The following is a 26879-nucleotide window of genomic DNA, read 5'->3' on the forward strand; positions in this document are numbered from 1 at the left end:
TGAAAAAAAAAAAAATGGAGAAGAAAAAATGACATCTTTTGCTCAAAAAGCAAAAACCAACTGAAAACTCCTTTTTGGAGTTGACCATAAATCTTTATTGGCTTTGGCCAGAGAGCACCTGACTTGGACAGAGTGCGTGACGACGATAGAGACCAGAGACCGATGGCGTTGCAGTTGCAGTTAGAGCTCTTAACTTGAAGTTGAAATGGCCAAAGACTTTATGTGGGCTCAAGGAACTTGAAATTGTCACATACTCGTATATATGTATGTATGTATGTATGCTGACGACGACTAACGGTGGAGGCGAGTTTTGCTTTGGTTTGGTCAGAGCTGCTGCAAGCCAAGTAGTTCGAGCCAACTGAGTGTGATGTGGGATGTTTGTAGTTTCCAAAACGGCCTAAACTATTATTGCGCAATGCGATTCTTGACAAGATATTTCCGTTCTCAATTAAATTGTGAAGGAATTTTGGTTTGGTTTCTCTGTGTGTTTGGGCGTTAAGAGGCGTTAAAAATGCTGTTTAGATTAGACCAAAAATATATCAAATTCACAGTTCTTGCCATGCAGGGCAACGTTTTCTCTTCGTCCCACTGTTTGGGCCATGCCAATATTCAAAGCCTTTAAAAAAAGTTTAAAAAGTTAAAACTGTTTCTGCAGAAAGTATTACAACTTCCATAGCTTATAAGTAAAAAGACTGAACTGAGTATCAAATGATGATTAGGGGTAAAGTTCTTAAGATTTTAAAATGTTGAGCATAGTTAAAAGCCCTGCTTAACATTTGCGAAAGGGTTTCCTTTCATTTAGCCAAATCGTTTTCTATGCAACCATCAACTTTGATCCATGTTCGTTCGATCAAATCCTGTATTGCCTGTCCTGCCTTTCGCTTTTCCTCAATAATCAATAATCTCATAATCTCATTGCATAACAGTTTAATTTAATTGACCACTATCATCATTAGCACCACATGCAATATAATGGCCATGGTTTTCATTTTGGGTTTTTCACGGTTTGAACTTTAGCATCGCGGCAAGTTGATGTCCGCCCACTTTCGCTTTTGTTGCTTGGTCTTAACCGAAAACGCAAGTCAAATAAAACTTCAAGTCCCAAATTGTAGAGTCGTAAACATTTCCTCGCATTATCGGCGGCTATCAATCTTTGGCAGTGCTCTTGAGGCAAGTGAAACCATAAATTCAAATTCAAATTCAAAGATACAAAATAAACGTTTCGTTTGGTTGGGGCGGGATCAGCAGCAACAACAACAACAACAACTGCAAATTGCATTGCACACTTTTCTTTATTGTATTATTATTTTTCTACTTCTTCCTTTTTTTTTTTTTTTAGTTTTTGAGTTGAAAATAAAACCTTTTCTTTCTTTCCTTTTTTTTTTTAGAAATTTCAATTTTAGATTTCTCGTTTTGATCAATGGGGAGAATCAAGATCCATTATATGGAACTATAATTTCAATTTCCATCAATTTAAGTCAAAAGAGAGACAAAGTGGGAGAAGAGGAGGAGGGACCTCTGGGAGATAAAATTGTTCATTTCCTTTAATTATTTGGAGGGGGGTGGGAGGTAAAAGCAAAGCAAATAAAAACGCATGTCCAGCTGACAAATTGGCCAACATAGTCGTCGTTGTTGTTGTCGTATGCAAAACAGAAAGGAAACCCGTTGACCAGCTGCGAGTGTGCCACAGTTTATTCTACTTCATCTTCATCTTCATCTCCTCCTTGTGTTTTTTTTGAAATACGGATTCGTATTCGATTAATTGCACAATTACGACATACAGATGACGTGCCAAATGAACGATGGACCCCATCCAATTCAACTTGAGCCCCGGACCATGCGCATAATGATGGCCAAAATGAAGGAGTCGAAGAAATTACTTTCTTTCACTTTCCCGACGGATATCATAATTCACCAAAATGCCTGCCACTAGTAGCCCCAGACAGACAGACAAGCAGCCAAAGTCGAGACCAAAAATAAATAAGCCAGACGACCAAATTGCAAAATGATTTCAATTAAAACCAGCAAAAAAAAAAAAAAAAAAAAAGAAAAACATTTTACAAACGAAGCGTAAAATTAAGAAAAATACAAGAGGGAGGGGAATGAAGATGAAATCAACATTATCCTCTTACCTTATACGGTGATATATGCCAAGATCTTCTTGTGCCACGACCCTGAAGGGGGGCAATTTCTCCATTTCCCGTCACTGCTCCTCCACCATTTCCTGTTGAACTTATGGACCCATTCTCATAGATCTCTGCCGAGCATATGGAACTATTCAAGGTGGCTGTGCTGGCTGCCAATGAGGGTATCGGTGAGCTGGCCGGCGATGGTGAGAAACAGCCCGAATCGTATGAGTTCATAATGCGTAACCGGTTGCCCGGGCATAGACCCTGTAAAGAGCATAAAAATAACAACAACAAAAAATCAATTAAGATTTGAGTAATTTCTTTGATTTAATAATATCCTTAAATCCTTAAAACTCAAATGATTTAATTTAGTTCCAAAATTCGTTTTATAATTTTGATTTTTACATATAATTTTTGGCTCGTTTTACAACACTAATTTATGCAAAATACTTTTTTCTTTAGACTACAAAGTAAAGTCAATTGAATTCCCTGGCGAATGTTATTTGTTTTATTAAAATCGGATAATAATTGGTTGTGTTTTGAGTATTTTTAAACAATCTTCTTCTTATTCGAGTAGTTCTTTGAATACCTTTTATACCAAACACCCGTAAGGTGAAATTAAAGTCGCCACAATGTATGTAACAGGCAGAGGGAAGCTTTTCCGACCCCATAAAGTATATATATTCTTGATCAGTATCAACAGCCGAGTCGATCTAGCCATGTCCGTCTGTATGAACCAACAGATCTCAGAGATAGAGCCTCCAAATTTGCTATGTAGACTCGTGTAGTATGTGAAGTGATCAAGTTTATTTCAAATTTTCGCCACACCCCATTCCGCCCCCATAGTTTGAAAAAACTCGATTATTTTTGGTAATTTTCTACTTCATGCAATCAAATTTGTCACACTTAAATTCGATCCTCATATCCAGCAACATACCAAGTTTGATCAAAATCGGACTAAAAATAGCCAAGTTATGCCGCAGTTGGCCGTTGGCTGGTGGTGGCGCCAGGGTGCGCATTTGCTTGAGTAAGCGTATTATTTTTTAATTGCCAAACAAAATTTTAAAGTTATGTGAAGAAATATATTCTCATGCTGTATCAATCATTTATATAAGATAACTTTACTATATAAAAAAAAAAAATGCTCATTGAATTCAATTGATTTTGATTGTCTTTTAATTAACTCAATGCTAAATGCATTATTTATGGCTAAAAATGTTTAAAAATATATATTTTTTTTCTATTATAAATGAGTGCAATTTTTTGTTGTTTTTTTTTTTTTTTTTTTTTTTTTTGTGTATTTTTCTATTTACAATGCGTTTCTTCTTATGTGGAAATTGTCAACATGTGTTTTTGGTTTCCTTTTTCTTTTAGAGCTATAAAAACAAAAAAAAAAAAAAAAACACTTCACTGGCGCTGAATAAATTTATGCGAAAAGTTTTGTTTTTTTTTTTTTTTTTTTGGTTTTTTTTTGCGTTATAAATATTTTGTTGTTGCCTGTTGGTCGCCAACTCAATTGGCCGTTTTTGGGTTAATTGTTTCCATTAAAAAGTGGCGGCTACTTTTTAATTAACAACAATTGGCCGACAAAGAGTAGTCGTAATGTAATATACAATGTATGTATATCATATCCATGTACATACATACATAGTTTATAATAAACGATACTAGAGAGATCGTTGGCAACTGTTTTTGTTGTGATTTCCATTTTTGATATATGTTTTGACACCATCTCACTCACTGAACTGATCACACTGATCGCCCATGAGTGTTGGCTTGGCAATTGAGTTGTTAATTAAAATGTTAAAATGTTGTTGTTGTTGTTGTTGTTGTTGGGGGACGTGCAGAAATTTCATTTCGCTTAGTTATTATTATACTCTCAACATAGTTTGGATTTCTGTTTTAGTGTTAATCAGTTTTTGCTTGTATTGTTTGGTTTTCGAAAGGTTGTTACTAACTAATCAGAGCAAGACATTCAAGGTTAGAATTTGAGAGCGTGTGATCATTAATAAGACTCGAGATTGGGGCCAACACCAATATCAAGAATTTGACATGGGAATCGATTGAAAACAATATCATATCTAAATATATTTATGAATCAGATCCATCAATATGACTGTAGTCCAATAATGGGCAAATGGTTAGTTACAATATAACGTATACGCCATGTCTTACAATTAGTAATAGCTGAAAATTTCATTTAAAAGACAAATGATTAACTCTTTAGTTCTATAGTTCCTATACATATTGCATATGGTATATATCTTCTGGTCCATTTATTGTTTATCTTGAACTGTTTCCCTTTTATGTACATGATGATGATGTGTTTGAAACATTTCTCTGCACTTTGTAAGCCAATCAAAATGAAAACAAACAACTTCGACCTTTTTTTTTTTTACTATGCACTTCCCAAGAGAAAGATGAAGAAAATACTGTGGGTAATCCACTGAGCATTAGGGGTATTATGATTATTATTATTATTATTACAGCTGCACATACAATTAAAGTGCCAAAAATGAAATTTATATGCACGCAGCGAAGAGATGAAATGAAATGAAATGAAATGAGTTGTGAGAAGAGATGTGAGGAGATGGCATGGAATGGTGGATAATTGAAGGCAGACTGGAGTCAGTCCCGCATGCTGCTCCGGCTGGTGGTGGGCCACGTGCCAATAATCATTTGCCGGATGATGCTGAGTATATGATGATCTCATGATCATCATCAACGTCAGTCTCATTGCAGCAATGCAGAGCATTAAAAAACAGAAAAAAAAAACCAAAAACCAAAAACACAATTACAAAAAATTCAATTATAAATTCAAATGGTTTTCAAGTGGCATTTTCCACTGCAAATTGAAATGTGTGTGAAATGAGGCAAATGCTTTCAATTGCTTAATCTGAAAATAAAATAAATCAAAAATGTGGTAAACTCACCTGACGATTATATAGAGAGCATAGCCACCAGCCCTTGATGCCTTCCGTGTCCTGTTCGATTACAGTTAGCATATCGCCCTTCTTGAAGGTCAATTCATCTGGCGTATCCGCATAATTATCATAAATGGCCTTTGCATATAATTTCTGCAAAAATAAATCAAGAGCAAAAGCCAAAAAAAAAAAAAAAAAAAAATGAGAAAAGAGAATATAACAATTAAAATTCAGGTTCTTTATCAAAAGAAAAGAAACAAAAACAATCAGTTTACCAAGTTGAAACAAAATGCCGCCATACAATTTCATTGGAATTCTCAAAGACGTGCAGCCACTGACCGACCCCGACTTTTGAAACTCCATCTAAGTGTGTGCAAAAAACAGATCCCCCCTTTCCCTTCTTGGCCCCATGACAAGAGCAAACCCCATCATTCACAAGAACCCCAGACGAGTTCACTTTACTATGCTTCTTTTCATTTTCGGTAGGTAGTCAGCGAATTTTTCATTTTTTTTTTTTTGGCAAAAACATAAATCGCCGTTAAAACTGAGCAAAAAGAAGTGCACAAACGGCAAAAAGAATAAGCAAAGACAATAGCAACAAATACATTCATACATTCCATAAGATTAATCAGAGAGAAAAACCTTTAGATACCCTGTGATCAAGTGGTGGGATGAGCAAAGCCTGCTTTGAAAACCAACAAGGACTTAAAGTTCTCTATAATTTTAGAGCATTTTGAGAAGAATCTGATATCAAAAACAAAGTTCATGGATCACTTTGTGTATAGTCTTTTCGAAGTCTCAGTTATCTTTATTAGAATAGCCTAATAAGCCGATTGTATTACCTTAATGGCAGTCAAAGAATAACCTTAAAACATAAAGTAAAAGATAGAAGAATCTCATAAAGTTATCCATTGCATATTCTCCTTTTTATACCCTTGCAGAGGGTTAGAAGTTTGTATAACAAGAAAACGGAGACGAAGAGTAAAAGACCTTTAACTTATAAAGTATAAACTAATATAAGCTTTGCAATTAGGGTTGATTAAAAAGTAGCAATCCTTAATGGGAACTTACGATGAGATAACAGAATTTCATATATGACCTTACTCTCTAGTCTTAGCAATCGAAATGGATCAACAGTCCATACATAAAACTAGACCCAAAAGAGGATATAAATTGTTTAAGCTAAAAATGATTGAAATCTCAGACGATTCAGAGGGGGAGAATCCGGGGGTTTTTTTCTTATGTCTTATGTCTTAAGTTAGTTCTCAATTTCATCAAAAGTTAAGAATGCGAAAGCCTTGCCAAAGAGTTTTAGATCCTTGATCTTGAGTAAACAACGAATTTGAGAATTTGCAAATACTCTTACCACTGATTAAATACAGGGTATACCTCAAGGCACAGAAAACCAAAGAGGTGGGGTGGGGGGAGGAAAGAAAGGCAATGAACGAATTTCGTATTGTTGTTTCTGTTGTTTTAAGCTCATGCGGTGAGCTCGCTTCATTAGTTTACCTGGAATTTCAGGTCAACTTTAGGTTGGCTGCGTTTTTTTTTTTTTTTTTTTTTTGTCAGTTGTTGTTAGAGATTTGCAAATTAACAAACGAGGTAAGACAACTAGAATCTTCAAGAGAGTCGAAAATGAAAACAATAATAAATGAAATTTCATTTCTGTGATGTTTTGTTTAAATTTGAAGACCAATCTAATTGGAATTTGATGTCTTTTTAAATGAAATCAAATGCATTTATATGGGCAAACGTTAAATTGTATTGTTATAATGGATTGATTTCAAATTCCAATACAATTAAGATTACAATTTACTTGATTGTTCTCATGGAGAGGCGAATGGTTTAGTTTCTTTTCTTTCTTCTTCTACTCTGAACTTATGCCCCCAGTCATTTATCAACATGCTTCTCCTTCTACTTCTCCTTCTTCTTCACTTCATTTCAAAGTTAATCACTTGAAAAAGTTTCAATTTCCCGTGTATCTAACTGCCTGACCACGCTTGTATATATGTACATACGTACTATATAGGTCTGGGCAAAGGTTTCTTCAATGAATGAATATCCAAGTCGATATATGTTGTATATCTATCTTTGTGTATGTATGTGTGTGTGTGTGTGTATCTGTGTCGGTCTCGGGTTAAGCGTGTTGCTTTTAATTTCGCCACCGCATCGAACAACAGCAACAAAAAAATCTAAAAGCGAACCCAAACCAAAAGCCGTGACTGTGCGGCACTTGGAGGTAAAAAAAAAAAAAAAAAACTCCTTCACCTTTTACCAAATCACATGCCTCCCGCCCTTCCACCACCCTTCTCGGTACCCACCTACCCACCTTCATTTAATATGAGCTGAGCGGATATCGCATAGAGGAGCAAAACGACGACGATTACAACAATATCGCAGTGTTGGATCGTTGTTGAACTTTCAACTCTGGCTGAGGAGTTGTGCTGTTGTTGTTGTTGGGGTTTACTTGAAACCCGTTTTCCAAATTTCGAAAGCTGAAACCGTTCCAAATGTCAAAAAGGAAAATGAGCGCACTTGAAACGTCACACAATGACACTTGAACGTCGCGTCGCGTCGCATTGATCAAACAAACAAGAAGAAAACCAGAAAATAAAAACTATAGCTATATATACATATATCTTCTGCTACGAGTTGTCAAAGTGCTTGATTTTACTCTCTCTGGGGTAAGGAAATTTACGTTGTTGTGGTTATTTGTCTTTGTATGTATCTTGCTGCCTGTGACTAACAACCCAATGCTAATTGAAAAGACAAATATTTAATATTGTGAGGATTGGAAATTGAAGTTCCGCTTGAGAGAAAAAAAAGGCAGAGACAGAGGGAGAGAGAGAAAGAACTCAATGGGTTTGTTGTTTGCACGATCAAGTTTAATTGGTTTGTTTAGGGCAATGTTAGAGAAACGTCTTGGGCTCAGTTTTATGCATACAAAATGCTTCACATAAATCTGCCAAAAAAAACAACAACAACAACAAAATACCCAAAAATTTAATAAAAACAATTTCTGTCTGGAGGCAGTTTCGGTGCATACATATGTAGATTTCTATGTATGTATGTACATACTTCCTTTCATTTAATGCTCACAATGTGAAAGAGCTCTACAGCGATTTATTGTTTTTAATGGGCTCACGTATATGTAGTATGACTCTTTGACTGAACACTGACCACTGACCGAACGATCAAACGACCGACCAACCATCTACATAGCCATAAGCATACCAATTCATCAGAAACTTGAAACAAAAACGTCGACTCTGACATACCCTTACCTGTTATTAAAGTCTTTTCCACCTAAACTTTAGCCATTAATACAAGAATTCAATCAACTGAAGATGTATGTAGGTATCTATGGGATCTATTGGGAATCCCTCACAGTCTCCCCAATGTAGTCCTAATAAGGACCAATCTTTAGAGTTTCATAGAAAGTAGAAAACTTAAAGTTCCCCCCATATCCAACAAAATGCAAATAAAATGAAACTTAAGAATTGTGAGTTATGTATGTCTCAAGTAAGTAATTCGTTAAAAGGTTATTCAACTAAAAGAAAAACGACCACAACAACAAAAGAAACTGTAGATACAATAGAGATTTTAATCCCATCCCACAAGTCTATATATAGATAGATATACATATCTTGTACTCGTTTATGACAATCTAGTTTCATTGTCACACAATTATCACAGAATTTCATTGGCCTTTCTCCCACCGAAAGTGAATAAGCCGTTTAATCTGGCCATCTATCTAAGCATCTTAAAGTGCACTTGCCTGAGGAATTTCAATTTTAATGAAAAGAAACTGCAAATTGACATGTGTCTTACAGTTGAGTCGTTTTGAGTGGGTGGTGAATGAATCAATATTAATATCAATTGCACAGGCTCAGTGAGTTTTGGCCTACCCCCATGTAAATGGTAACCCAAGATGACATCTATTGCCATCTCTTTCTCTTTTCTCTATATGTATGTAAGAGAATCTTATGCACTTGTCAATGCAATTTAACTCACAATATATTTGCTCAGTTTTTTGGCTTGGGAATGGAACGTGTTTTTGTCTTGTCTTGACTCTTGAGTTGGGGAATTTTTGTTTTTTTGTTTTTTTTTTTTTCTGACAGTTTCCCCGAGTTTTTATTTTTATTATTTTTTGCACACGACGACTTGACGAAATGTGGCATAAACATTTTGTTTATTTTTGAGCTTTTTGGAATAACAACAACAACAACAAAACCAGTTCAATGCGACATATGGCGTTTTATGTATATGTCTTTTTGCAGACAAATAAGTTTTTTTTTTGTTTTTGTTTTATTTCGCTGTTGATTTTAACTTGAAAAGACAGAAAAGCATTTAATATCAGTCAGTCCAAAGGTTCCAAAAAAACCTTCAAAAAGCCAAAAGTGACGCATCCAAAAGTGGACTGAAAATCAGTCAGTCATAGATTCTATTTTTCTTATACCCTTTAACAGTTAATCATATCAGCAAAAGGGTATATAAGCTTCGTTTTCTGATTGTTCCTACTTCTTCTCTACCTTTGATTTCATTAATTAACAAAAACCAAAATGTTTATCTGTCTTCAGTCAAATGGCTGAACTTATCAACTGTCAGTCATACACTTTTTTCTTCTATTCGATAAAAAAGTGAAAAAAAAAAAACTTGTCTACACATTACAGTTAATTGTTAAATTCGATTCAGAGTCGCTCCTTAATTTTTGGCAATCATTTTTAATGCGGTTAATGGCTCTTGAAAATCACAATTGTCATCTTTTTTGTCGTTTTGTCTTTTTTTTTTTTTTTTTTTCTTCCATCTTTGAGCTCTTGAAGCTCAATCAACGAACTTAACAAACTTCATTTTGAAGTGCCTCATTAAGACATTTTGCAGGCTTCTGTCAACATTTGCCAACTCTCTCAATTCCTCACTTCAACAATAAATATGTGAATGACTTTGGAAATTTCTTATTCTTTAACTAAAATTTAAGGTTTTAAGCCTCACACATATTTGTTGTTGATAACGATATATGTTTGTATTGTTATCAATGAAATTAGACTTGGTTTATTTGGCTTTTCATTTCAATTCTGTGCAATTCGACAGCTGTCATAAAGATAAAGTTTGATTATTTTATTTTAAAGTTAGTAAGTTGCCATAAATTTGCAATCTTTAAGTATGGATCATAAACCAATTTACACTCTAAAACTTAATAGAATTTGGTTATAATGACGCTCAAAGGATCCAGAAGACGTACTACACGGAGGCCCTTTCATATGAGTTTCTATTTGGGTCTAACCAAACACTCATCCGATCTTTAGTCGCTATAACCGGATTCTACCAATATTTTGCATTATTTGCATTCCAGGTAAAACTGAATGTGGTCCACCTGTTATTTGGCCAGTTACAAGACCAAAAAAGTGACTCATAGAAGAGTCATCAGTACAAATATTGCCTAAAGTATAAAGCCTCTTGGCATCAAACAAAGAAAAATACATATAGTATTTAAAAGAAACCGAAACTGTTGACGGTTCCAATTAAAGAACAAATAAACACCTTTTCGCTCCCCCTCTCTCTCTCTCTCTCTCCCTCTCCCTCCCCCTTTCAAAGAAAAAGATAAAAACATAAATAAATGTATATGAGAGGCAAACAAATTGTCGACCTTGGCCAAAAACAAAAAAAAATTTCAAGTTAAAGCTACGCAAAAACGTTGCAAAACTTCTCCATATAAAAGAGGAAACAACTATATACAATTGTGCCCCTATGAATCAACCAACAATATACATATATACATATATAACTTAACAACAAAATCGATTTCGAAGCGTGTCTGTAAAATTGAAACGAATGTTGTTTCTTTTATTTTTTCTATAGAATTTTTGTTGTTCCTATTCCCAAATGCAATTGCAAACAATATACAAAAAAAAAAAAAAAACCCTTGTGGTTAGCCATAAAACTCATTTAACAAAAGATCAATCGTTCGATAAAAGAAACAAAACAAAATAAAACTTCAGACATTAAATATTAAAAAAAAACACACACACATAAACAAATACATACATTGTACAATGTGTCCCAGACTAAAAAGATTTGATTTGCCTTCTTCTGCCCCCAAGGCAAATAATTTCAACCAATTAAAATGTTGTATAAAAGACAATGAGAGAAAGAGAGAGAGGAAGGGAGAGAAAAAGTAACATAAAATATGCAAAAGACAGAAATTCAGCCAAAAAGCAAATACATGAACATAAAATGACTCCCTCAGGCTGAGAGGTTCTTCTTTCTGTTTCACTTCATTACGTGGCGACGTCTTTACGTCAGATGTCTCGGCTTTGGGCTCTTCTGGGCTGTGGGTAGTCTGAGTAGTCATTAACTTCCATTGACTTTCAGATTAAGTGGTTTCAACGTGGAATACCCCCGGACGTGACTCATCTCGAGGAATTTATTTTCTCAATAGTATTTCTAACCAGTTTTCAAGCTCAAAGTGAGAAAAGGGTTTTTAACTTGGCTTTGGCTTGGTTGTTGCATCTTCAATCTATTTCTGAATGCACCCACGTTAATTCAACAAAGCCTTGAACTTATCTGTCTTTGTGTGAGTGTTGTACCTCAAAGTTACATACTTTATCAATCATTTGAGGGCGACTTATGATGGATTACAATGGTTGGCCCACGCAAAAGTCAAATGTTGATGTCTGTCTGCCTAAATGAATGAAAGTGATATGAAAGCTGTCACCGAACGAATGTGAATCTTTTTCAAACTTAATACCTTGGTATACATATGAAAAATCTACAAATTCCTTAATTTTCATAAGAAACGGTTTGAAATTGTTAAAGTTATACCCAGACTATCAAATAGTTGTAATTTCTCACACTACAAATCAGTGGACTTGAGTGGCTGGCAAACAGTTAACAGAAGTAAACATTTAACTGCTTAACTCAATGCCATTTTCTGTGCAGATGTTACAAGCCACAAATGGATGCCATTAAGTATCTTTAACAACTATTCTTCAGCACCTTCCGGGCAAGAGCACAATCAATGTCTCAGGCCAGATATGTATGCATGCATTTTTTTTATTATTACCTCAACTATGAATGGAGACCTGTTTTAGAAGAGAATGAAATGAGTTTTTCACACACACACACACACACACACATACCCATACGGTATTGAAATGAAATACATACATATATAGAAATAAACTTTATATCGATAAGCAATTTGTAAATAAGAGCAAGAGAAAGAAACATCTGCATCAGCCTGCATTGCATTTTAAGCAAATCCCTTTTTGAGTCATTTGGCAAGTGTTTTCAATCAGTTAATCTTGGCACGTAAACACCTATATATGTATGCCACCTGTTAAAATCCTTAGCCACAAAATGAAATGATAAGCAAAAGTCAGGCACAAGTACATGGAATTTAATGTTGTTAACATGCCAAAAAGGGGCTAAGCAACAGGAGTTTTTCCATTCGCGCGTTTTTGCACTTTATCGCCGAGGCCTTATCTAGTTGAACATTTGTCTTTTTGGTCCGCTAGGCACGTCGGGTAAAAGTGCAAAACTTTCGCGTTTCCTCCCCTCCCATCCCCTCATTATCTTGACCACAAGTGCATAATTTCTCATGCAGTTGTTGTTGTTGTTGTTGTTGTTGAACGTTCTGCCATAATCCATTTTGCCTGACATGTTGGCTTAGGTCTTGGCAAAATACAAAAAAACAAAGTAAAACTAAAAGACAACAGCAAACAAAAGCCAAGCAAATGAAGAGAAAATGACATTTGTGATAAGTATATTATTATTGCAAAATATCTTCAACTATTGCCAATCAGTGACGGTTCAGTCATTATGCATTGGGCCCAACGAAGCGTACCAATTTAATTACCTTAACAATAAGTCCATTAACTAAATATATTTAAGTACGTATTCTATCCTTAAATTTTGCAATGATTATTTAATAATTAACGCTTTATGATTATTTAATAATAGATTGCATTTCCTTGGTGGGCTAACTTTAAGAATCGCATGGAATCTATATGATATAGTCAAACGATTTTCAAAAAATTTGTCACACCCACTGACTAGTTCATAAACGTTACAAATTTCAAATATTATGACAAATCCTTGGCAAATATTATTGATGATTAATAAATTAGTCAGTAAAAGATTCATAAAGGTTTTTTTTAATGTTGATAATTATTTAAATAGTTGTTGTTAATTGTCAACAAAGTTAATTCTTTTATTTATCAATCAAATGAATCATTTATATTTCTATAAACTATAAATATTATAATTACTATTATTGTTTTCTTATTATTATTATCAACGATAGTTCGAGATCCAGCCCTGTGCTCGCCAGATGGCGCCAGTGGCACACGATGAGAGCACATGACTTTACATTATATGACTACCATTTGAATTGTTAGATAACAAATGTCAGTCCAAGTTGCTCGGTGTTCACCTGAGTGGCAAATGTGCTACGCAAATAGATAGATAAAGTGTCTTGTAGAAAGCGAAAGTTTTATTTTTCATTTAATATATATTTTCAACACAGAAATGGTCGGTGTGTGTGTTTTTTCTTTTTATACTTTTTTTTTTTTAGGTAGAAATTTTTCCATTGAGTAAATTCCAGGTAGGCGCTAAAAGTCATATACATTTGTATATGATATGGCGGAAATCTTTTGGATTATGGTAAACTACACGTAGAGAAATTATAGCCGAGATGAGTGTGAGACCATACACCAATGTAATCTTGTTGGCAGTAGCTGCTAATTGGCAGTAAGCTTTTAGCCCAGTCTGCATGTCAAACGAGAAAAATATTCAAATTGATTAGCCATTGGGAATAATTGATACTCTGTTCGATTGTTCATTCAATTGATTCGCCAATAGATAGATCATCATATGCATTTGCTTTCAACGCTTCTCAATGGTCTTGGGGACTGAGGACTTGTACAATCAATTTCAATCGTGGGATTCGTGTTAATTTTAAATTGACGCCGCATGCGGAACATTAATTCTAATCAATTTCTCAAACACTTGGCACTAAAAATTAAGTGCCGAAACCAAATGGGACGAGCACATACAAAAAACCAACTAAGCGATATTCAAACATCCATCTATAAGGGTTTTGCTTCAGCCAGTCTAGACCAAGGAGACAAAAACTGAGACAGGAGAGAGAGAGAACTGTGGGGCGCCCACTTAATCAAGTGGAAGGCACACGTAAATGTCCCTAAGGGAGTTTTTCTTTCAGTTCTTTCAGTTCTCTAACTGCGGTTGACCTTTTTGGACCCCAGGATACATACATACACACATACATATGTATGTAGATAAACTCCTGGGACATGCGGTTCTTTATCATTTCGGTTTTTTGGGCCTCCTGCAACATAACCGTAATTAATATTAAAGAGACATTTTTTTCTCCTATTTACCAAGATATGTATTTGGTTTTTTTTCTACAACAATTTAGAGATATATATATATATGTTTTTTTTGTTCTTTTTAAAGTCAATTAAGACTGATTAGATTTACTGTGGGTATTGATAAGACATGCCAGCCCTGGACTTGCCCTTATCAATGTCTTTTGGTCACGCCTGACTATAACATTCAATTTACCCGATAAGAAGGGTTTCAAAAGGGCCCAAACACCAGAGGCCATGAAAGACAAGAGATACTACTTGCGTGGTCTCCCTTGCTGGGTCTACCTCTGTCTCTCTCTCTCTCTCTCTCTCTCTTGTTGACCATTGAATGTGAATTTATGGCCTTGGGTGGCAATTATTTATAGCTTCTCACTACTACTTGCTTTTCAATCAATTGAAATTAGCTTTGGCGAAAAATCAACGCAACTCAAGAAAACACCGCGGCGCATCGTTGACTATTAATAACTGATTTTATGCACCAGAGAGAGAGAGACAGAGAGAGACAGAGAGAGAGAGAGAGAGATCATAGTGAACCATTAATTGCAGACCTTCAGTCAAGCGCACGTCCAGTCTCATCCAAGAAGAAGATGTGGGGTAAAAATGAAAATGGAAATTGGCAAGCAAAAAGTTGTAGAAGTGACTATTAATTGCCCTTTAGTCAGCCCAGGCAGGCATTTTGATAGACAGACAAGCCAACAACAACAATCCTATATACATACATATACCCTGGTCTTGGTCTTGGTCCTGGTCCTGATCAGCTTAGGCAAAAGTGAGACATGTATATGCTTCTTATACGTGATGATTGCAAAGCTTCTCTCACTCTCTTTCACCGTCCATCCATCTACAACTTCAATTCCAACTCCAATTTCGACTAAAGACTGCTGAATCCTCAACAATCTGCAATCTGCAAACATTCAAAGCCCATGCCACAAGGTAAAGAGGCAAAAAGTGAACGAGAACGGAAAGCAGAGTGTAGCAGCATGTTTTCCGCTGTTTGCATTTTGAAATCTAAAACCCCAAAGGGGGCGAACCGGCTTGTCTTGAGAGCGTCAATTACTTTTCGCTTTTTTGCGCATTTGGAGCACATTTATTTTAATCTCACCTGTGAATCGTCTCCAGCGGCAGCAGCTGCTGTTGCTGTTGCCCCACCCCGTGTTGCACCTTTAATTATGGCGTACTTAGTGTCAACGGCTGTTAGACACAACGAAAACTAAACCAAAAACAAGTATTTCTGCAGCAAAAAGTGCAAAAGCAAACAAAACAGGATCAAGACCGATATTCAACTTAACCCTCAAGCCATTCAATGATCATCATGTTCAACTCTTGTAATTAGCTGTTGTTTATTTAATTTCAAGCTTCATAATCAAAAACAAACAATTACCAAGTAACACCGTTTGCAGTGTGTGTGTGTGTGTGTGTGTGTGTGTGTGCATTCTGAGTGCATTTTGCATTTAACATTTGCATTCGCATTTGTCATGTACCGTAAGTTTGTCAGCACTTTACCTGTAAACTCGTAAGTAAGCTAATTTATTTTCTGTATTCAAGTTGTGCAAACAATTTTTTGCATACTCTTTTACCCAAAATGGGCATATAAGCATTATAAACTGATTTGTCATCTAATGTCTTCTATATACAATTGGACTTTTCTCTCCTCATCACTCAGATGAATCAATTTTCTACTTCAAAACCTCCTTTATCATGGGGTTCATAAGGGCTAAAGATATTATATTTGAACTAAACGAAAACTCTCTTAACTTTATAGCTCACTGTGTAAGATAAACCAAATTTTCTTTAGGAAAATCTTAAGCACTTACTTTCAATTGAAAATGCTCAGATAAGTCCACAGGAATCGTATAATATTATATATTTCAGAGCGAAAGAAATTGCTCAATGGAATTGTCTATTAGTTTATGCCCTTTAAGAAGAGCTCCATGAGGGAGTTCTTCATTTATTTAGTTATCTAAGACAATAAGATAAGATTTTTGTATGTTTTCTAAGAAATTTTCTTTTGTCAACATTTTTATGGCCAAATTTTGAATTTAAATTGACCTCAAGCTGGCTGGAAACCAATTATGGATCCTCTTTATGGTGTAGAAACTTCCTGCCAACAGTTTTAATATCAATTGATATCCTTTACCAGAAAGGGTATTAAAAGTACGGCATTCTGCTTGAAACTAGTTGTGTCTGGCCCAACCCTATGAAATTTTCAGTTTATTCAACTAGTTGGCATGTGTGATGAATGACAAGGTTAAAGTTGAGAAAGTTTAACTCATATGTGAGTAATTTTTTGCAATGCAAAAGAACTGCTTGCTAGTTGTGGAAATCTTATCGGCATATTAATGCTATCTAATCGAGGGAATCACAATTAAGAAATAGAGCCCTAAGATCGATGAGCTCATGCCCGTGTACAAGTTTTACAATCTCCAAGTGAAAAGAGAAAAAAAAAAAAAAAAAAAAGAAAAGAAATAAATTTAAAGGCAAAACGAGCACTCGTCAAGTCAAACTAAGTAACATATCATGACTCTGTGATATCGCACTTTGAGACCCATAACTGGCACATTAAAATCGGGTCGAGTTCTACTATGAAATGGAGTGGGGTGGGGAAAAGGTGATAACGAATGCAAAATTGCGGAAAAGTTTTTCCCATTTAAGCAAGTAGGCAGCTGCCAAGATTGTGTGTGTTTGTGTGTGTGTTGTTGGCTACAAAAAAATCCGTTACAATTTCCTGAGCCACACGATTTCGACCATCGTCTGTCACAACAAACACCATGCGAGTGCGAGTGTGTAAGTGTGTGTGTGTGTGTGTGTGTGGACAGATGCCGCTAAAGATAAGGCAAGATGAGGCGACGACGACGACGACGACGACTGATCCTGGCTAGCCTTCAACTTGTCCAATGGCTTAATCATGGCTTTTAAATCTCCATAAAGTCAGTTGGTTTATGATCGTGATATCAACTAGTTACTACTACTAACCGATTTGCTGTGAATACGTCGCCTTGAGACCGGCACATCGTAATCCAAGTCCGTATTGGTTGCATTCGAGCTACAGCATGATGGGGAAACCGAAATGGAGCCAGGACTCTGCATTTTGTCCAGCATGATCGAAAGATCTATAAAAATATCTTGTATTTTGCTTCCTTTCGTCTTCTATTATCTTCTATATTTCAAGTCTGTTTAGGTTTTTGTTTTTCGATTTCAGCACATGATGATAAATGGAGATATTTAAATATATTTAATCCAGGACAATATAGATAAAATATCTCTCAATGGGATTTGCTTCGTCTCGTACTTCACTTTTATATCTTTTTTTTTTTTTTTTGCTTTTTACTTGATTTTCTTATTTTTTATTTGTATTTCTCTCGTTTGTGATTTGCCAAATCAGCTTAAATTCAAGTTTAGCCCGCGGGGACAGCAAAAAAAAAACACCAAAAAACAAAACAAAAAATATGCAAAAAAAAAAAAAAACACAAAGTACGTTGTTTGGCGAAAACAACAAACACAGCACACAAAATGTTAACTAACGCGTTTGTGGTTTTGCTTTTCGTTCGTTTTTTGTTAAGGCCTGAAGGACTTTCGAAGCGTTAACCGCATCTATGAACCGCAACGAGCAACGTAACACAAGAGACTGACTGACTGACTGACTGAGTGGCCCGACCGCTGGCAAACATTTCACTCTACCAAAACAAAAACAAAAACGAATAAAAGTATCTGAAGTCGAGTTGGAGATACAATGCGGCATACGAGTATGAAGCAAGCAGCACACATGTTTGATGCGGACAAGGCAGAGACATGAAAAACGCCAACAACAAGAGAATGAACTCCTTGCAACTACGTAGGTACATGTGGAAAAACACAAATTGTTAGTGGGTAAGGTAACTAGCCTTTCCACCTTGTGGGGGCATCTTCATTATGCTGTGATACCCTAACAGGAGAGTCCCAACTGAAATACTTTGGATTGAACGAATAAATGTCTGTAAGTTCTACTTGTAGAGGATCATTTCAACTGATGAATCCAGTTTTATTCGAATGCTAAACCCTCAAATTGGACACCACGTCCAAAATTTTCAATATCAACAATCTTGAATCCTTACCAAAATATCAAGCAGATCTTCTAAAACTTTGAGATCTATTATTTTCATTCCTAATTGATTTCAAAGTATTATTTTCTTAAACTCAAAAAAAAAAGTGAATTGAATTCTCAGTCGAATAAGGTAGGTATATTTACTTAAAATCGAATAATAATAAGTTAGTTTTCGTCCTTTCTCAAAAATGAGTGATTTTTAAGTATCTTTTCTCTCTTATTGGATGTAAAAATATAAAATAATGAATAAGAAAGTATCTTTTCTCTCTTTCTTATTCATTATTTTAAATCTTTCTCTCTTTCTTATTCATTATTTTATATTTTTGCATCTAATGACTGTAGATTTAGTGTGAAAATTTAAAAAAATTAACCTAATTATTTATAGTTTCAATGTGATGAAATGAGAAATGGCTCAGGTTGAAGTTTGTAGAGGTTAGTTCTAACATTTTCCGATATCTAGGGAGTTATTCAAATAAAGTTTATTCAAGAGAGTTTTTAGGTATGTGGTCGAAAATGAATACTTCTGATTGTTACATAGTCTTTGGGTACTTGGAAACTTACTCATTCTTTAACAAACATAAAAAAACTGCAAGAAAAAATGTTTTCTACAATTATAGCCACGTAAAAACTTCAATTTTTGTTGATATTATTTTCTTTATATCTGATATCGAGACCAAAAAATATTAAAAAATTTACTTATGCCCTTTATTTGCTTGTTATTCGATTTGAGTTCTAGTTTTCACCCTTCTCATAGGAGATATTATATTTCATGATACGTTGAATTGTTAACATTCATCTCATATTCATTTGATAGCACAAATATTTCGTCATTGGAGAACTTCTATTGATGGAGTGTTCAAAAAATGTTTTCATATGCTATCAGAAATCCCAAATGTATCGTATGCAGACAAGAAAGCTCAGTTGTAGGTGCATTCGAAGGAAATGTAAGTGGAATGGCAAGCTCAATTTACACCCAAAGACAAAGATGACAACTAAATGGAAGGAAATTGTAGGAAGTAACAGCTGTCTAAATAAATCGAGAGTAATAATTCAATTGTGTGTGGAGCGTAAAAGGGCGTGATGGCGTTTTTTGTCGCCTGCACTTCAGACACAAAGGGAATCCTCAACAAGTCGCAAACCCAATATGAAGGTCAGGCAACCCGTTTCGAAAAAAAAAAAAAATAAACTGAAAACACAAAAAGGAAGTTGTTTTCAAGCCATTGAAGAAAACTAAAACTTTACTTCCCTCTTGCCCCTTGACTACACACTCCTTTACCTTCCATTGCATTCTTTTTGGGACAGCTGCAGTACGTTCGTTTGTATGGGAAATGAATGTGACATTTGACATGATTTGCATGCCAAGTGCCACGCCCATGTCAGTCATAGTCATGATGTCAAAAGTGACAAACAGTGAGTCGAAGGCGGGTGATGGAAACGGAGACAGAGACAGACCAAGGCAAGTTGAACAAATTTTGTGGAGAACCGGACCCCCTGGTAAAATGTTAAGTATCCAAGAGTCGACACTCGTTGAGTTTTATTGTCACTTTCGTTTGGTTTTGATTTAATTTGATTTGATTCGATTTGATTTTCTAGAGCAGACACTTAAAACAACGATTAACTTAGAGCTAGCTAGTGGATGGGGTCCCGAAATTTTATGAACTTTCTTTCTCTGTTTCTGTTTCTGTTTCTGTCATTCTTATCTGAAACGTTTCTGGAAGCCTTTTTCTTTTATTGGCCCAATCGAAAGTTTAGCCATAAAACCTTAAGAAATTCCAAAAAACAGAAAATATATATATTTATATATATCTAATGCCTATTGCTCTTCCTTCTTTACACTCATTAACGTTAAATTGCCTTTTATTTCGCCAGTTTTGGGCGTCTTTGTGTGTGTGTGTGTCGGTGTGTGTGTTGAAAACAATAATAGCATGTTCATGTCCTTTGAATGTCACGCATCGGTTTTTTGAAATTCCCAAAAAAAAAAAGGAAAACAAAAGGAAAAAATAAATAAACCGGTTTTTCTTCAATTTCATTTAAACCACCCGCATTCCATGGAATGAAACGACAAAAGTTACTCGAATATACCCTTGAATAAAAACGGGTACATCGATTTGGTTGTAAACATATTGTCTTTTCCATAATCCTATAATACATTTACCGATTCGTTGATTCTGAAATAATTCTTTCTTCTTTTGGTTTCTGTTCTGTATTCTTAGCCATCGATTAGGGACAATAATAATAAATTTAAACAGTCTACCAAATAAATCTTACGAATAAATATTAGATTCTAAATCTAAGACAGCCCAAAAGGACAGCAGACTATTTTGATTGACTTCAAAAAGGTCAAAATCGAATAACCTCAATATTTTCAAAATCATCTGAGATTTTCACCATCCTAAAATCCGTTCTTAGGCACTTTTAGCCTAAAGTCTGCTGCTAATCTGCATTTAATTTGATCAAGTTAACAAATTAAATATATGAAAATGGCCTAAAGATTGTTTTTAATCAACAACTTTTGTCCTTGCCAGCATAAAAGTCGAATGTAGATTGAAATACCGACTAGTTGACTGATTCGATTCAACCTACAATCCTGTTTGTCCTTCTATTTGTTCGATGACTATTTTCAAAAACCTTTTCAATTGATTCAAATTATTCTGTGTTGATAGTTAAATAGTACATTAAAAAAGGCATAATACTTAAAAGTAGCTAAAATGTTTCTCTTTAAGCTACTTAGTTTCAATTTTGTCGTCTTTATGATCACTCGGGAGCTTAGTTCTGAGATCTCTTAAGTTTAGATAGTTTGAATAGATCAAATTTTGTATACAGTGACTTTTATTTTGGTGTCCTGATTTGATTCAAATGACTATTCAATAGAAATTTTTAAGCATTTCTAGGGTATGACAGACTTCGTTACTATCTTTTTGATTCTCTTTATGCATAGGTATATTTTGTTGTTGTTTTTGTGTAGAGAAACGAATGAAAATAAAAAATTCCTAATTGCCTTGTTAGGAGCCATCAGTAGTTTTAACATTTGCCATACACAAAAATGACTTACCCTTCAAAATAGCCAACTGGAAACTCTTTGCGAACATGATCAACATCATCAACATCATGATCCACCCACCTTTGACATTCCTATCGGTGATCTGTTGGTGTGTGTGTGTGTGTGTTTATATTTCTATTTGTTCAAAATATACTCAAAGATTTGGATGGATTTTTTTGGAGCACCTTTAACCATAATAATAATAATAATAATATTAATGATAATAATAAATATGCAAATGTTATCTGTCTTCATTCATAACACCTCATAACTTGTTTCCATTTGCAATTTAGAAGCTGAATAAATAATATATGTAAATTAGACCACGCACATTCACCTACATTTGTGCATGTTCCTACCATAATATCTCTGCTATATGGTGGTCTGGTCTCGTCTCTATACCATCTGACAGTATCTTCTCCTTCTCCATATCCATCTCCATCTCCATCTCTGCTGCGCTTACGCAAATACTAAACTGAACCATATAACAAAAAAAAAAAAACTGGCAGAAAAACAAAAATTGTTTTGTAGGCGTCATATATCTATATATCTATCTACATACATATATATATCTGTCTACCTTATGTGTGCGTATATACTTGAGTGTGTTTTATCTAAATGATTTTGTTTTTCTCTCCATCTCTCTCTCTTGTTGCCAACTCACTGGAAAAATGTCGGAATTTGGGAATTATGGCACCTGGTCGCCACCTCCTCCCACCCTTCTCTCTCTCTCTCTCTCTTTCTTTCTACACATTCTATTTGGCAATCAAAATAGAAAACTAAACCGAAGGGAGGCAAAGAGTCTTTTGGCAAAATGTTTTTGTCCCTTCTTAATTGAGCAATATCAAAATGATGATATTTTATGGCTCATAAACCCAACTCATTGGTACAGTCAAAAAGTGACAAAGACCAAGGGATGTTGATGATCTCCCTTGGGTTGCCATCTCAAATGTCCGGCGCCCCCCGATGTCCGGCATCTAATTGTACATCGATTGTTGTTAGGCCATATGCTGGAAAATGGCATTTCTATTTTCTACAAATTACAAATGTCAGAGGGTTGGCCCATAGAGTATCAAGTTTTCGGTCGAATCGCTTAGAACAGATGTACAAAAAGGCAGACTAAAATGCTGCAACTAATTACTGATTAAATGTTGAATAGGTTCTAGGATAATAGATACAAGACACACAAACTTGAATTGAGTATGAAACAAGTTAAACTATATCCAAGTCATTTGGATTGCATTGTACAGGATTAACTAAGAGAAGGAGGAACTTTGGCTTACAGTTGATTCCAATTGAGGTCTTGTCTTTTTATCCATTTGAAACTTCTTATCTGAAGAACTATGTATAGTAGATGGATCTATATGAAATATTGAATGATTATAATCAGGGAATTCAGGAAAAGACAGTTAGACTATGCCTCGAAGATTTGTCTGAAATCAACTTGCTGCAATTTCTTTATCACATTGCTGACCACGTTAAAACTTCATCATCATTCATTCATGAAGCAATAGCAAAAAGTCGAGCAAAGCATTTTAAGATTGTCCGATCCTTATGTCTCGGCTATTTCACACATTCTGCCAAAGACCTAAAAATAAAGGCGAAAATAAATATTCGACGGCCTAAGTAAATCGTTTTTCATTGGCAGCTGGAGCGGCATCTTTTGACAATTTGCTGCCTCATACATATATGTACATACAAACATGGCAGCATTATATTGCTATATCTATCCAGCTATATCCATTGGATATTGCTGTATCTGCATCTTGAATTTGGATCCGAATGTGCCACCCAACGATAATAACAAACAATTTGTTTGTTTGCAGAACCAGCAGAGAAAACAGAAAACAGCATCATCCAGGGGGAAAAAACTGACTGTCAGACAAGGAAATGTTTGCATAATTCATGAGAGAGTTGAGTTTTTGCAGTTTTTGCCAGTTGCAGTATGCACCCACATGGTGGCACAGACGAAACACGATCTTGAAAATTGAGATACATATGTATGCACATACATATGTGTATGTATGTATGTATGTACGATGTACAGGCAACAGCTAAAATTGTGGCAAAAAGTTTCTTCTTAGCTAAAAGAGTGAGTCGTCCTCATATCGAATATGGACATCATAAGTTATGGCTCGTTGATTGTATTGTTTCAGGGTGTGCGTGTGTGTGTGATACCAAATGAACCGAAACCAAACTTTAAACCAGACATTTGGCAGAATGCAGCAAAAGAATTGAATTTCCATTGCTAATTTTAGCATTTCGAAATTTGAAGTGAACAAAAAACAAAAAGGAAAAATAATAATAAAATTATGTATAAGTAGTTTATTTGAAGAGCCAGCAAAATCACGACCACCTCTCTCGCCCCCCCCTCTCAACAGACATTCAGGTCCTTTAAATAGTAAAAGGGCAAATCAATGCAGGATTAGCAAATGCTAAGGGCCCTGCGCTATCTACTTAGATATAGCCAAAATCCATCTCTTTGAGTTTGCATTTAAAACTTAAAAACTAAAAACAAATGGAAACACTCAAAATTTTCAAGACAAGTAAGTGAACAACGATATAGAAAACTATTTTATCTAGTTACTACAATCGGCAACTAGTTAGTATTTAAATTGATCATGAGGGTCTCTTATGATATCTGATGAAAAGAATCGAAAATTAACTTTTCATCCCTGAAAATTTCATGTGGTAGTAAAATTGTGATGTGCATCTTAATTGCACCCACATAACCGATGATCTTACTCTGGCCCTTCTCCTCTAGAGTCTAGACGATCCTTTTTTTTGTTGAAAATTGTCGAAATGACTTGGAGTCATCTATTCATCTCTATTGTTTCAACCAGCACAAGGAGTGGCTTACTGGTGAACTGGTAGACTGACTGACTGACTGACTGAAGCCATTTCCCCCCTGATAATTGATGAATTTATGACCCAAACATGAAGAGTGCGAGCACTTTTCATTCGACACTTTTACTGCAATGACGTTTGTTTTTAGCTTATCACACAAGTCACTCACTCGACTGATGAAGTGCTGCCAGTTGCCATCGTCGATGTCGATGTCGATGTTGATGCCGTTGCCGACGTCAGTTCTTTCTAATTGAACCAGCATAAAGGGTATCTACAAATGCCAAGAGGAAGGGCAAAAGTGGAAAGAGTTTATACTCTATTCGAGAGGAAGGTTTATAAGTAGATTGAAAATTCTAGGAAATTCAATCGGTTTATATTTTTGTTTTGCTCCATTTCCAATCTCCGTTTGGACTTTGTTTCTTCTGTTGAGGTGATGAGGATGGTTTGGGGAGGGGAGGATGGCATTTAGGTATTTGGGCATTGAATCTCTGTTTTCAACTCGAATCGTTTGCGGTTGTTTTAATTGCATTGTTTATACTCGAAAGTGGCACGTTCTGACCATTTATGGAATTCAGCCAAGCGAACAGATGAACCAATTGACCAATTGTCTGGCCAAACTCCATGGAATGTGGCTAATACAAGAGATTCTAAGGATTTTAAACACTATATATATATATATATATATTTTGTGTGTTTTGAAATATTGATGAATCATTTTGTTAAACTAGAGACCGTCATTTGGTTTGAAAAGTTTGTGTTACCTGTTTATTTTTTCAATGTTTAAACTTGATTTTTTGTATGTTCAACTATTTCCCAGGCAATTAGAACATCCTCCAATTGCATCTTCTTGCATCCACTCAGCTAGCATGCAACTGCAGCTGAGTCATTTCAATGCCCATGCGCACAGGCACTTTGTTTTTTTTTCAAGTGCAAGGTAAAAAAAAAAGAAAAGAAAAAAAAGTTTTTTGTGGCAGCTGCAAGCAGGCCAAGAAATCCGCAATAATTGCTTTTGCTGCAAGTTGCCACAGTTGCTCAAGATGCTGGAGTTGCAATCACCTCCTCTCTCTCTCTCTCTCTCTCTCTGTCTTTGTGCATTGATTTGCAATTACGCACCAAAAAGTGTCAGACACAAGGCAACAATTGATAAACAAAAGGAAAAAGGGAAGTGAGTTGTTGCTCTTGCCTTGCCTGGACTGGCCTGGCCTGGCCATGGCTGTTGTCTTGTATCTGCATTGTTGTCTTGTGGTTATCACTTGAAGTGCTTGAGCAACGGCAACGGCAACAACAAGAGGCATACAGCCAAAGGCAATGAGCTTGCAACACTTTCCCAAGAATTTTCAACTTGTAAGACACAACAACTTTCGATTGCGAGTATTGTCTCTGTATCTGTTTCTGTCTCTGTTTCTGTTTCCCCCTTCCCCATTCAATATTTGATTTTTTTTCTTCTTTTTGGGGGTAATGTTGAAACCTGAGACATAATGAAGATGTCTCCTCTGTCTCTGCCAGGCGCAACAGTAGCTCAAGAATGTTTAAGAAAATAACAGAGAATATCACAAGATATCAAAGGAGAAGAAGACAAAAACAAAAAGTATCGCTTGAAGGGCCTCCTGCCGAGACTTCTTTCATATGCCATCCAATTACCGCAAGTATCAACCTCGAGTAGCAACGTTTTGTAATCGTATATGCCGCCAGCGTCATTTGTTAGTCATAAAAATCCATTGATGAAACAGTCGTCGATGGTTGTCGGTTGTCGGTCGACTCAAGAATGAGACCACTGACCACTTGGAGTCATTGTCAGTTCGTCCAGTTCGTATCCTATGAATGAATGCAAAACACATTGCAACCTCATGTCTCGTCTTCATGCTGGGTTTTTCTTTCTTTTCGCTGAAATTGCATTTAACCCAATTCCTTTCCTGGTCATCTTCTCGCCCTATCTCCCTCTCTCTCTCTCTGTTGCTGGCAAACAAGAAATTAAATAAATACAAAATTTTTATGAGCAAAGTGTTTACTATAGATTTTGAATGCCATTCAATATAGCAAAAGCAAACAGATTTTTTCTTCTTCGGTTTGGTTCGTCAGCAAGTCAAGTGTTTCTAGGAATGCCTCTTGCTTTCCCTCTCTCTCATTGTCTGGCTATCTCTGTCTGGAACTGCATAGAAAAAACATACATATCTACACTTTATTTAGATGCCCAAATGTGTGTGTGTGTGTGTGTGTGAGTGTGTGTGTATCTATGAGTACATCCATCTATTGGGCACATTCCTCATTTTTATGATTGCGGAAGATATTTCTCTTTGAGGCGTGTTAATTGCAGTTATAAAACAATAGAAATACTTACATAGATGGAAACAATTTTTTTTTTTATTCAACCTTTTCAAAACCGTCTGAAGTTAAGTTCGTGTGTATGTGTGTGTGTGTGTGTAAAGTGAAAGAAGACGAAATGTATCTTTGTTTTTCCATCTTTCTTGT

The 26879-nt window shown here is 35.5% G+C and overlaps 1 protein-coding gene across 2 annotated transcripts in view; it reads right to left on the reverse strand.

Moving 5' to 3' along the window:
* The window catches only part of p130CAS (Serine_rich_CAS and FAT-like_CAS_C domain-containing protein p130CAS), a 46773-nt gene that overhangs the window by 5683 nt on the left and 14211 nt on the right, over positions 1-26879 (reverse strand). The window contains exons 1-3 of one of the 2 annotated variants that reach the window (XM_068286399.1): positions 17416-18045; positions 5063-5206; positions 2133-2393 (exon numbers count right to left, since the gene is read on the reverse strand). In XM_068286399.1, coding sequence (XP_068142500.1) covers positions 2133-2393; positions 5063-5206; positions 17416-17541 — 531 coding nt within the window. In that variant the 5' untranslated portion in view covers positions 17542-18045. Of the gene's footprint in view, positions 1-2132; positions 2394-5062; positions 5207-17415; positions 18046-26879 lie in introns of those variants that run through there. The other variant, XM_068286398.1, reaches the window with a different exon arrangement.

This window comes from Drosophila tropicalis, unplaced genomic scaffold, assembly GCF_018151085.1.
Source record: "Drosophila tropicalis isolate 14030-0801.00 unplaced genomic scaffold, ASM1815108v1 contig_443, whole genome shotgun sequence".
Lineage (NCBI taxonomy): Eukaryota > Metazoa > Arthropoda > Insecta > Diptera > Drosophilidae > Drosophila > Drosophila tropicalis.